The sequence below is a fragment of the Coenobita brevimanus genome, chromosome 64 (genome assembly GCF_032717465.1).
Source record: "Coenobita brevimanus isolate Jiangsu-jjx chromosome 64, ASM3271746v2, whole genome shotgun sequence".
NCBI lineage: Eukaryota > Metazoa > Arthropoda > Malacostraca > Decapoda > Coenobitidae > Coenobita > Coenobita brevimanus.
The window spans coordinates 290,850-304,705 of NC_137017.1; the positions used below are offsets into that span (position 1 = coordinate 290,850).

At 43.6% G+C, this 13,856-nt stretch overlaps 1 protein-coding gene across 1 annotated transcript in view; it reads right to left on the reverse strand.

The window, feature by feature from the left end:
- Cip4 (formin-binding protein 1-like Cip4) overlaps nt 1–10,872 on the reverse strand; it is a 174,020-nt gene extending 163,148 nt beyond the window's left edge. Inside the window, exon 1 of the mRNA XM_080276113.1 lies at nt 10,815–10,872. Within this exon, the coding sequence (XP_080132239.1) occupies nt 10,815–10,871 (57 nt within the window). The 5' untranslated portion in view covers nt 10,872. The remainder of the gene's footprint in view (nt 1–10,814) is intronic.
- Nucleotides 10,873–13,856: the final 2,984 nt, after the last annotated feature.

Here is a 13,856-nt window from a genome sequence, read left to right on the forward strand (position 1 = left end):
AATCGGAATGCGAGAGAGATCTAGGAGTTGTGGTTAGTAACGACCTCAAACCAAGGCAACAGTGTATCAAAGCGAGAAATAAAGCAAATAGGGTCCTAGGATTAGAAGCGCGAGCAACAGGTCATCAAAAGTAATACTGCAACTTTATCTAGCATCAGTAAGGCCACATTTAGACTACGCAGTACAATTTTGGTGCTCATACTATGGAATGGATATTAACTCGTTAGAAAATGTACAGAGAAGAATGACAAAAATGATACATGATGTTCGGAACCTGTCATATGAAGACAGACTGAAAAGACTAAGTCTGCACTCACTAGAGAGGCGTAGAGTAGGGGAAGACTTAATTGAGGTGTTTAAGTGGATGAAGGGTATAAATAAGGGAGATATCAGCAATGTACTGAAAGTTAGCATACAGGATAGAACTAGAAGTAATGGTTTTAAACTAGAAAAATTCCGTTTCAATAGGGAAATAGGTAGAAACTGGTTTGGTAATAGAGTAGTAGACGAATAAATTTACACAGTAAAGTAGTTGCTGCCTCTTCCATTGAGAGTTTCAAGCATAGGTTATATAAGCATATGACTAATAAGGGGTGGATATAGAAAAAAGAAAATCTTATAACCAATACTAATTCATAATTTTTCCTTTTCAGGTTACACTACGATAGTCTCTATTCTCCTTTCACACTTTCCTGTAAAATGTCCACGCCAGTTTTTCTATACTGTGTGGTGTTCTTTCTGACTTTTTCCTGCCGGCTTCGGCTGGAGGGTTTGGAGGGCGGGGGAGAGCCTTCTTCTTTGCTGTCCTTATCTCATTCTAGTGGTTCAGTTACTCTTCTAGGAGCTGCCTAGCATGGGCCAACCGGCCTACTGCAGTTATCCTCTCTTCTTATGTTCCTCCTGCCTCACTCTGTTCCTTCCTTCTTTTCTCCACCTCTCAATACCCATTTCCAATCTTTCTCGTCAGTTTTCCCTACTCTCTCTCTCTTTTTCTCTTTCTACTGTCCATCGTCCTCCCTCTCTCTCTCTCTCTCTCTCTCTCTCTCTCTCTCATCCCGTTACTCTCTTCAAACCTCTCTCCCCATCACCATTATCGCTACAAAATTGCCTCCTTATCTTTTGCGCTGACAATTTTTCCTTCTCTCTCTCTCTCTCTCTCTCTCTCTCTCCTTCCATTAGACCCTCACCCAGATATGCTCTTTCCCCTCTTTACGCTCGGTCGTCTCTTTTTCTCTCTACGAAATTCCTTCCCTTCCTTTCCCCACTTTTTCCTCCATTTCTGCCGTCCCTCTTTACTTTCCTTCCCTGTATCTTCTCGACTCCATTTTCTTCCTCTCCTCTTGCTTTTTTTTTTCTCTCTCCCCAAATTCTTCCTTCCTTTTTTTCTTTCTCTATGCCAGTGCCTCTCTTTGTTCCTTCCACCACTATTCTCTGCTCTCCTCTCTCTCTCTCTCTCTCTCCGCCACTCCAGCCAGCCCTCAACTCAGTTTCCCAATATCCACACAAGCGCCCCCTTCCCACCCCCTTTCCCCCCTCCCCAGGATCTTTTCGATTTTCTGACCTCGGCTTTCCCCTGTTCCCGTCCCTACACCCCCTGCCGCTCCCCTGTTTCTCGCTTCATAGGCTTATATTTTCTCCTACCCGGCCGCCCCGGCAAATACAGTACATCCCTGCAACTCCTACAGCTCTCCCACCCTATCATCCGCTTTCTTTGCTTGTATCTCTATCCCTGCCGCTTCTACACACCCCTGTCACCCCCTGTATCTAACACACTATCGTCCCTACACTCAGCCTGTCATTTCCCCTTAACTACATCCTCTGTCGCTACCATGTTTTTGCCCCTACTACCCCTACCTCTCCCACTCTCCCTGTTTTTGCCTAGGGTGATACCTCCTCCACCCTGTCGCACCTCCTCTGCTCCACCCCTGTTACCACTCTCCCTGCCTCCCTCTTACCTTCCATTCAGCTGTATCCCTAGGCATACACTTGCCCCACCCTGCCTCTCCCCTGCTAATTATTTATCTGTTCTTTCCGTACCTCCGCCACCTTCCCAAAGTTTTTCCTCCCATTCCTTATTTCACTTTCACCGTCCTTACCCCTCCCACAAACTCTCCAATTCTTTCTACCCCTTCCCCTTCTTTACCTCTATCGTGCCAGCTCTTCACGCTTCTCCCTTCCAGCCGTTTCTCTAGGCTTATAAATATACCCTTCTTCCCACTTTGCCTTATTCTTTGCTATCCTTATCTCATTCTAGTAGTTCAGTTACTCTTCTAGGAGCTGCCTAGCATGGGCCAACCGTCCTACTGCAGTTATCCTCTCTTCTTATGTTCTTATATTCTTCATTTATCTCCCTGCTCCTTCCCTACAGCCTCATCATCGTACTCTTCCCCTACTTCTCGCACCCTTCCTACCGCTCCCCTAGACCTATACCCCTCCCTTCCCCTCCCCTATCTCCATCTCTTCCTCCCTCGCCACCCCTACTCTTTTCCTCCCTACTTCTCCAGTCCAACCGTTCCCCTAGGCCTATACCCCCACCTCCCCGGCTTGCCTAGGCCTACCTCACACTGGTACAGGTCTCGGCCACGCCCTGTATCGCCTCAGTCCGCCCCGGCCAGCCCTAAAACAGCCCTACACGTGACCTGGGTGTCGAAACATTCAGCCCCTCAACATTCAACACAATGCCACACTTTCACTCACCACCTAAATCACCAGCATCACCACCTTACATTTCATCACTTCCATCATCATCATCATCATCATCGGTAGGAAATTATATCCACATACTGGCAGTGTCTTTCATTGTTTCGGTTCCTTCATATCTGAGGATGGTCGAAGTCGGGTAGAAACTGGTGTCTGTTCACAATAAATATAACTGTACAATGTGGAAATAATACCTTTCACCTGAAATAATCGTCACCCCGTAAAATCAACTCACTGTCATCGTCACTGCCTTCACTGGAACTCTCAGAAACTCAATGCAATGCTGTTCATTCCCATCCCACTCAATCAGAGTGGTCGACCTAGGCACGTCAGCTGGTGTGGGACAAGACAGGATATTTAGATGCTAGTGTGGGGTTAGATAGCTGTACAAGGCAAGTGTGGGGGTGAAAGATGAAGACCAACTCCATATCATTCCTTACTATTCATTAAGTAGATGTACAGCTAGGATGTGACGCATGTGTGCATACAACCCGGCATGTGTGGAGTGTGACAGATGTATAATATGTGTAGTGATGCAGGTGTATAACAAGAAGTGTGGGGTGACATCTGTGAAATAGAACAAATGTTAATATGACAGGTGTATAATGAAACAGGTGTGAATGAAGGCAGGTGTGTGGAGGTAGGAGATCAGTGCAAGCGACCCTCAGGTAACGGCTTAAACCAGCAAGATGACCCCGCCCACTCCACACCACACCACCCTGCCATGTCCACCCCCCGTGTCCAACGAACCCCTCACCCATGTCCACTCCACACTTCCTGTCTTATCCACCCCATGTCCAACCTCTACCCCCCCCCCACAATGCTTGCCACATCCACCTTCCGTGTCCATTCTCGATTTCCTCCAATACCCCGTGTCCTTCCCGTCATCTCCCCCCTCCAGTAGCTGCCACATCTACCCAATGTCCAATTCCCACTCACCACACACCAGCCGCCATATCCAATCCTCATCAACTTCCTATCCATGTTCACCCCCCTCCCCCAAGCACATGCCCAACACCTGAGCCCTACTCCCAAGCCTACGTCTCGCCTACAGTACGTCCACTACCTATGCCCACAAGTACTGATCCACCTGTTACCGCCCATGTTTACCCTCACCTGAGTCCACTATCTCGGACTACACCAGGCTATTTCTTTTCTTTCTTTTCTTTTTTCTAAGGTAGGTCTGAGGTATCCTTGAAATAAAATACCGTACATTCCAGGAAATATATCTAAAACAAATGGGTAAGCGCAAAAAAAAAAAAAAGTCTCAGAGCTAAGCTAATGCGCAAACCTTTGCTTGGTGCATGTAGCAATCAAGCTGGTAAGGGCAGACACTACGTATACGCCTTAAGTGTGTGACCTTTTTCACTGCCATATTGAAACTGGGATATCTCATTATCGTTAACCGCAGAGGATCAGCAGGAAGACGCCATACGGAGTTTAGGGGTTTAGTAAAATTTCTAACCCTTTTGCAGTGTTGGTAGAACATTTGGTATTCCACTGTGGTCACCAGCTGACGATTCTATTCACTACAGAGAAACCCTAGGCAGTTAAAGGGTTACGGCAAAGGCTAATATTTATCAACCATCCCCTTCCCTTCCTCTGGTCATGTCCACACTGACTTCTCTCACTTCATTATTTCAAAAGGACGGCAGAGCCACATTTACAACCCTGCTCTCTGTCACTTCACGAATCCACCGACTCATTTCCTCAACACAGCCAATTATTCTAAACAAAAGATAATTATTTCCCAAACAAAGGCAAAGACAGAGCATTTCCGAAGCAGGTGTACTCCAGACAGGTGCCAAGACCTGCTGATGGTTGGGCTGGGGGGTGAGAAAGTGTGTGTCTTTCTCCCTCACTGGTGATTTACATATCCTGAGGGTCACTACGCCAACAAAAAACGTGCTGCTCTTTTACTCTTTCGTACCCACACACTGGATTATTATTATTATTATTATTATTATTATTACTATTATTATTGTTGTTCTTGCTGTTGTTTATTTATTTACCTATTTTTGATGGCTCTTTAACTCTGTGTATGCACCTGATTAACACTTCCCTTCATCTGGGCGGCTCTATTCTCTCAAGTCCTGTCTCCCACCCAAGCTTTGGATTTTAACTCGATGTGAAGCGGTTAAGACTCTCTCTCTCTCTCTCTCTCTCTCTCTCTCTCTCTCTCTCTCTCTAAGTGCCAGTGTGATTTAGTAATGGTAGTGGATCGCGCCTGAGGGCCAGCTTAAGGGGAGGCATATACGGTTACACACTCAACCCATCACTTGAACCATAAATATCTTGGGGTGAGGTGGAGACCAGGATTCTCTCTGACACACACTGCTGTACCCTTTTCACTTTAACCTGACCTAAATCTGCCTTCTCTCCATCGTGACTGCTGCTTTGTAACAACAGATTAATGACAGAATATGATCCCAGTCACGAAGAAGTGCTGTGGAAAAGATGTAGGTCTGCAGTATTAGCTTTTTCTGTATTTGAGCTACGTGGAATAATCTAAACAAAGAGGACAATATGGGCCAAGTTAAGGTGAAAATATTATAACTTTGAGAATAATATATAAAAGTAAAAGCTAAAGGCAGACTAAGAAGGGGAAGACCGAGGACAAGATGGAGACTGAAGCTGAGGTTAAATTATGAGGAAATACTTGTGTGCATATTCAAGGCCGAGATGGTGGAAGAATGGGGAGAGGAAGACCAAGAGCAAGATGGAGGATATTCACTCTGACGTTAGGGCGAGAACAGGATTTGCAATATGACCACCAGTAATGTCGCGATGGGGAGGATGGAGAGTGAGAGACTAACGAGGAGAGTGTGAGTGAGATGGAGAGGGTGAGAGGGAGGGGGAGACCGATGATGAGAGGGAGGGATGAAGTGGAGAGGTATATGAGAGAGGGTGTGTGTGCTGGAGGGAGGGCAGCGAAATGGCTGGGGACAGGGTGACATGGAGGCGTTTTGTTTGTTACGGGATTAAAGTGTCTGGCTATTGATACACAGACAGAAAGACCACCGGCAATATCGAGATCTAAAGACTGACACGGGATTTGTAAAAATGAACGTACTCAGCTGGGGGATTGTACACGCATCACAAACAGGATCACACTACTAGCAACACTTAAACATTCTGAAACACCAGAGGAAGCATTCTGGCACGTGGGGCATGCTGTAATGTAATGGTGCAAATACAGCAGAATCCTTGACATTTATTAACTGCCTAATCTGAACTACGAGTGTATAAAATGACAGCATGATTCAGAATGTCATTTAGTCTGACATACCAACTTTGAACATCCATTACTGGGTATCTGTGTCTAAGGAAGCTCATTTTCTTATCAATCGGACCTCAGGGACGCGATTTTTTTTTTTTTCTTTTTCCCTGGAGCACGGTCACATGGCTGGCCTTTTGTCGCGGCCACTGAGGATGGCTGAAAGAATGTGGCGCCGGACGACAGACAGCCTAAAGAGGTTGGCAGACAGAGGGAATGAGATGGATGGACTGAGACTGGTACGTGGACTGGTAGGCAAATACATAATGCGACTGACTTACTGATAGTCAGCCAAAATGAAAAGATAGGTAGCTAGATGGACAGATAAAAACAGTCGGATAGGTTGGCACACACTGCTACACTAACTGACAAATAACCAGCCAAACAGTCTGACAGGCAAACGGAATTATTCGGCACCCGTTGCTATTCAAATTCAAATCTGTTACCACCCGCCACACTCTGGTATAACGGTTAGCGGTAACTGATGCAACTAGGCCGAGTCGAAGCGGACGATACAAATACCAGATATTGGCAAGGTTATAGGTACTGGCTAACTGACTTGGCTGCTTATTACAAAGCGGTATCATACCCGAAAGGACATTTAAAATACCTGGACAAAAACAAGACACTCAGGACACTAATACAGGATGATTATTATATGTTTATAAGGTAATCTAATAAGTACGGAGTCTCCTAATGGAAAATCATTCTGGAGGCAAAAGAAAATTAACTGACGTCTCGATTATTTATCTGAAGATATTCCAATTACCATCAACGCGACCTCGATCTTAATGGACGCGGAACTACGAAGGTACAAAGGAAAGAAATTCAGATTTTACAAACGTACAGCATTTTTTTCCCCCATGAGTTTGCTGGCTTTATCGTGCTACTGATAACCTTAACTGCAAATGTGGTAACTGATGCTGGTTTTATATACTGTACCTTCGCACGATAGCTTCTTAGTACACACATAAATTTAACATGATGAGCTTTCAGTAGTGATGCCAAAATTATCCCAAGAACTCTGTGGTTGTCGCCAGTGATGATGGATAAGCAGAGACGGCGACATTTCCTGTCTAAAAGAGAATTGCACAAGTTGCTGCTTAAGGAACTACAGTAGCAACGGACTAGGCAGACATGCATAGTAAAAAAAAAAAAAAAAAAAAAAAAAAAATGCCTTCCTTGGAGCTCTCTTACATATAAATTGCGCATTAAAGCAGCCAAAGGCAAGAGAATAAGAACATCGCAGTAATGGGTAAACGGATACAGGCTAAATGAATTCCCCTGACCGATATCAACTACTTAGAGAGAGAGAGAGAGAGAGAGAGAGAGAGAGAGAGAGAGCATTAACGTATAAAGAACACAGCACTATACGACGACGCGCACGCACGCAAATGCACACACTTGCACACATACGTCTCTCTCTCTCTCTCTCTCTCTCAGACGTAGTTTAGTGAACTGTCCCCTTATCTAAACAGTAAACACGCGTCGCTTACAGTAATAGTACTTGAAGATTAGACTCACTTTAAATGCGACACACTCGATGGATGTAAATGCACCCTCCGATAAGGGCATCTTAGTATACCAAGCGTCTTGCTATGGGAGATGCAACACTTACAATGATACAGGAATTAAAATGTCTTGCTACTTAAACTTACTTTAACTTACACCGACACGCGACTCAGAGGATCATGCTACTGAAAAAAAACTATAATGAAGCTTCACATAGATGTACATAACATGACACGCGAATTAAAATACCTTGCTCCTTAAATCTTACTTCTAACTTCCTCTAACATCCCTCTCTGACGATCATGCTACTGAAAAGAACTAATCTACAGTGGGACTTTTATTACAATGACAGTCTACGTTACTAACCCAGCCTCGCGCCTTCCCCTTGGCATGGGTCGTAGTACCTTTTGAGGTGCTAGTTGTCCTCGTGAATCCTGGTAAATCCTATGCTCCGGGTCCACCGTAGCCCCAAATGGACAATAAATTACTAGCTGTTGTCATTTCACACCACTTAAAACAGACACCAATATGAATGACAGCACATCGAAATGCAGTATCATCCTGTTTTACGTTCACTAATACAACTACTTAAAATGACAGTCAATGCCAAGTAAGTGATCCATTATTAGAATGAAATCTTGTATAAAATGGCATGTCACTTACAACAACACCCCAATCAGAATATCAGGGTACTCTGCATGACACTCTAAGACATACCCACACTTCTGGCCACCATGGCAGCCAAACGTATATATGCCTATGAGGAATCGAAAATCTTCGTATGGCGTTGGCATGAATTAAATAACAAGCATGACCTTATTCCTAGATGGAAAAAAAAGAAAAAAAATAAAATAAAATAAAAATACCCGCTCAGAATGAAAGGCCGCCCCAGAAGGAGGCGCAGTTGCCAGAATGAGGTCAATTAGCGTGCAGGCTTTGAAGTGGGTGAGGGTAAAATGTACGAGGAAGGTGGGCTGGCTGCATGGCTTGCAGTTGCTGCTCCCCCCCTTTCCCTTCCCCCCCCTCTCTCTCTCTCTTACACACACACACACACACACACACACACACACACACACACACACACACACACACACGCACACACACACGCACGCGCAAAAGCAGGTGCAGGCGCGCTTCAGCCCGACCAAATAATTCAGTACAACAAGGAGAGTATGTTTTAATCCCTGTTTATATGTCAATCTGTTTGTCTGTTAACAGGATTACTCAAAAACTAAAAGAGAAATTTGGACCAAATTTGGTGGGTAGATAGCGCACGTCCCAGAGAACAATCGATCTATCAACTTTTGGGACCGATCCGGATCGTATTACAAATTCTGGATCCGGAACATACTTCTTGCGAAACCCTAATCGATAATGAGAAAACCTAACCCATTATGAAGAATGGTTTGGAAATTATGTTGTTCTTGTCGGAGAGATGCGCTCCACTGAGTGTCCCTCTAGTGTATGTTTTATTCTCGCTGCAACCAGACGATTTTAGTCAACTTAGGAAGGATTTAGTAGTCTTAAGGGGATTGTTTTAAGAAATTGTTAACCCCTCCTGTTAGAAATTGTCTCCTCAGCTGCAGCGTAAAAGACTAAGAAACAAGCGAAAATGTTATACGAAAAAGATAATTAGGTTGTTGGAGTTAATATTCTCGAAGACCCTTTCATATTTCAACTTTTCATTATGAAAGTTAAATGAAAATGACATTGAACGATAATTTTTCTTTTGTTTTGGCACGGCGTGTCAGATAATTTTGAGTTACTACAAACTGATGCCACTTTTTTTCTTTATGGGGTGACAACAGAAAACAATACGTGGTTACTAAATAAAGATGTACAGTACAGTCTATACAACAACGCATATCAATACCCCTGTTACGGCTTTCATATGCAACACGTTAAGGCGACACTTTTGTTCACCAGACAGTTCCGGGTGCTCTAATACCTCTTGCATATTTCGTATGATCACTTCCTTTACCGTTCATCAAAAGGTCGTATCATCGGTTATCAAAGGTTTACAATGCTAGATATTCACCTCAAGGTCGTATACTCGTTGTCACACGAAACATCGCAGTGCCACTTCCTTAGTGATATATTTCCCATTTTACAAGTTTTCTGTGTTGTGTATGTCTGTTTATATAATTCACGCTTTTTACTTCGCCAACATTACTTAGGTATGATGCTTGGAATAGATCACTGACAAGGAGGCGTTACGAAATTCACGAAGTCTGCTAGAAATACAGGTCTTTATTTCACTGAACATATATTTACAACGATGGAACAACGTTGGGTGTTGCGGCAAATGTCACTGGGCGAGGCACCTTTACGTCACAGGGCGTAGGAGGCACCAATTAAGTGTGTGTGTGTGTGTGTGTGTGTGTGTGTGTGTGTGTGTGTGTGTGTGTGTGTGTGTGTGTGTGTGTGTGTGTGTGTGTGTGTGTGTGTGTGCGCGTGCTTGCCGAAGTTGTTTGTCTAGTTCCTGGTAAGGTAGCTTCATTATTCTCATATCCTGAACTCTAAACTTTCATCCTAACTTTAGATACAGCTTAATAAAAATCACTACATCGATCGTTCGCTGTCTTCCATTTGTAGCAACTTTATCATATTTTACCATATTTATATATTCCTGATTCTTACTCACATCTTACCTCACACTCTGTAACGATCAATATAACGGTACCTCTTGCTGTGTGTGTTTACTTTCCTTTACTGCTGAGATTGAGTGAGGTTGCTTGGCTTCTGCTTACGCAACAAATCTCTCTCTCTCTCTCTCTCTCTCTCTAACAACATGAAATTCGTTGTTATTTTCTTTCCTCTGCACCGCTGCGAGATAAAACTACACTAGGGTAAAGTTGTTTTGGTGGTCAGACAGCTTCCTATGATCTTTAATTCAACTACTACTGCTATTGTTTATTTTTCTTTGTACAGGTGTGATATACACGTCACTTGTATAAAATAATCTGTTTAAAAGAAAGAATTACAACCAGTATCTTTAAGCTGTGTTTGTCCTTTATCTGACCCAACCACGACATACTAAGGAAGCCAAGGGTTGTATTCGTAACACATCTTCCTGACGTTATATTTTAAACATCAAACCTTCACAATCCTCTTGTGTGCTACGATGAAAAGTACATCAGTATTAAACAGAAACAAACAGCACAAGAAAATACAAAAGGAGCACTGCAATATCAAGAACACAGAAAAGAATGTTACAGGTTAAATACTGAACGCAAAATAAATCGTTGAGGAAGAGGTGCTACAAAGCGTCCTAAGTCAGCGAAGATAAAATCCTGTGACAGGTTGTTTGTTTACGTTCACTTACCCTCGTCTCGTTGAACTTGTTGTGGGAGAGAAGGACTTCCTCGCACCTGTACACCATGTTTGCTGCGGGGGTAAACACGGCTCAGGTGAGGGCTGAAGGGAAGGAGGGAAGACGAAGGAAGGGAGAGATGATGGAGGGATGGCAAGGTTACAACGGAGGGAAGGAGGAGAGGTTACACTGGGATGGAAGGAAGGATAGGTAACGAAGGGAAGGACGGAGGGAGTGAAGGTAACAAAGAGAAGAAGGAGAGGATATAAATGGAGGGAGGCAAGAAGTGTTCACAAACGGAGAGATGGAGGAGAGATCACAACCGGAGAGAGGGAAGGAGGGGCCGCAGAGCACGATCAAGTCGAACCCCTCCCCACTCCACCTTTCTGTCTCTCACTCTTTTCTATTCTCTCTCTATTTTTCTGTCTCACTCCACTTTCCACCCGCCTTCAACCACCAATGACTCCACTTTGCATTACACACACTTTCCCCACTTAAGGTAAGATTAATCGAGTTTTTGTTTTGCTTTTTTTCAGTCTCTTTAGCCCACTACTTTCACGATCTCGTCCACTTGTGAGATGTAGAACGAATTTGCGCTAAAGTCTTTCCTTGTTTTATGCAATTTTATTTAGTTTTTTTTTTTTTAGTACCCAGTTATCTCTTCACTGATGAATCTGGGAAATATAAGAGTTTCATAAGTTGTAAGATATTAAACTTTTTCAATACGATGACGTCTTAGGTTCCTTTATTCTTGCTACCTCCAAATGATTTTATTTATAGCTGGGAAGGATATCTCTTTAAAATGGCGTTAGAAGTCCATATCTAGTCCCTCCAGTTGATAAGGTTTGTATAAAATCGCCTGGAGTTAGCAAGAATAACATAAAACACCGCCATCGATAATTTCATCACTGTCTCTCTACTAAAACGAAGATAAAAAACACACAACAGATGGTGGTAAATCAGGAGAACGTGTCCTCACCGCAGCAACACCACGACAACAATGGACAGCAACCGACCCACCCACACCACCCTCAGAATATCACCCACCCACCCACCCTCCCCACCACCCCTACGAGTTATGAGATGGGCCATATCAGATTTCAACCCACTGACCACTGATGCCAGGCCACCACCTCTACTACTGTTTCCACCACTATTACCACCACCACTGCAAAGACTACCATCGCAACCAGCCTACTACTATTTCTTCCACTATCACTTCCACCATCATCACTACACCCATCATAACTGCGTCTACTAACACTTCAGCCATCACCACTGTTAATATTAGTACTTAACCATCTCACAGTCTTCTTTCCAACCACAACAATCTCCATCACCTGCATACTAACATAATTCGGTGCGCAACCAACATTACACCATCGCCACAAGAACTGGCATCACTTTCAGCCACCACCACTACCACCACCACCACTACCACCACCACCTCAGCACCAACCCTACCACCACCACCACAACTTCCATCACACTAGTTTTGTATCATACCCACAAGCCCCACTATTCCAGTACCAGCCCAAATTACCAAGACCACCATTACAGCCACCACCATCAGTCACCATCACTACCACAAGTCTACCACCACCACAGCCATCACTTCCACTCTAGTCCTCACTATGACTAACCTACCACAATTCCATCACTACTACCATCATCACCAGTAGTAGCAGGAGGAGTAGCAGCATGAGGAGGTGAAGAGAGAGAGAGGTAGAAGGGCAGCGGTGTGGTGTCACAGATGAGAAGATTGCAGCCCCAATTGGCCCCTAGACCGCACGACACCCAGATGCCTCAACCCCACACACTTCTTTGGCCACCAGGGCACGTTCCAACACACACACACACACACACACACACACACACACACACACACACACACACACAATCCTACACCAATACTACCACTGCTCACATTGGTCCATTCCTCACTACTCACAATATCCCACTACCCTCACTGTTTCACCCCTAACTACACACACTACTTCATTCCTCACTCACACATACACACACACACGTTCCTTTCTCTCTCTCTCTCTCTCTCTCTCTCTCTCTCTCTCTCTCCTTCAGCCTACCTCTCTTACTTTCACTCCAGGTAAGTTATTTATCTTTGCCGCCATTCACTAAATCCAGTTTTCTTTCGTTATGCGTTTCTGACAAAGTTTTAACAGTTACTTTATATTTTTAGCATTTTTCATTTCTATATATCAATCTAAATTCTATCTATCTATTATTTATCAATCCTTCAATCCTTCTACATAATGTCGCAAGTCAACTTACAATTTTTCTAGCTATATCATATTCATACGGTAACCATCTCTCTCTCTCTCTCTCTCTCTCTCTCTCTCTCTCTCTCAACCTGCTTTCCAGTCGTTCAGCATTCCCCACGTCGTTTCATCATTCTTCGTACGCTTTCTCTTCCCATTGCTTTCATTCACCTCATCTCCACGCAGGTCATCATTGCTCATTACCTAATTCTGCACCTGTTGTTCCCTTTCCCTTTCCCTTGTTCCTCATTCTCAATTCTACTTTTTCTTTTATACCTTCTTCCATTCACTGTTTCCTTCCCAATACTAGTTTATTAAGTAATTCGCTGTTTCCGTTAATTCTTCTTACATCCTTCTTCATTCATTCTCTCTCTCTCTCTCTCTCTCTCTCTCTCATGCTCCATTATAGACTTTCTCATCGTTCCTCAATCATCATTACCATCATCCCTTCCCTACTTCTTAATGCAAATATACCTTAACAAACTGGGTGAGCAGAACAAGGAAAAAAAACGATAAACATAAAAGGAAGAGACTCTATCATTAGACTTCCAAGTGAAACTCATCAATCAAGCCTTCAATCATCAATTTTTTTTTTTTTTGCCTACATATTGTCCTGTGACTAATCAGGCTACAGTTAATCCTCTTTCATCAATTTAGGTTTTACTTTCCGCGCATTTATTTTTTCTCCTTTGCGACTGAGTACTATTCATTTTTCATCACCATCATCATAATCACCATCACCATCATTATCATAATCACTACCATCATCCAAACC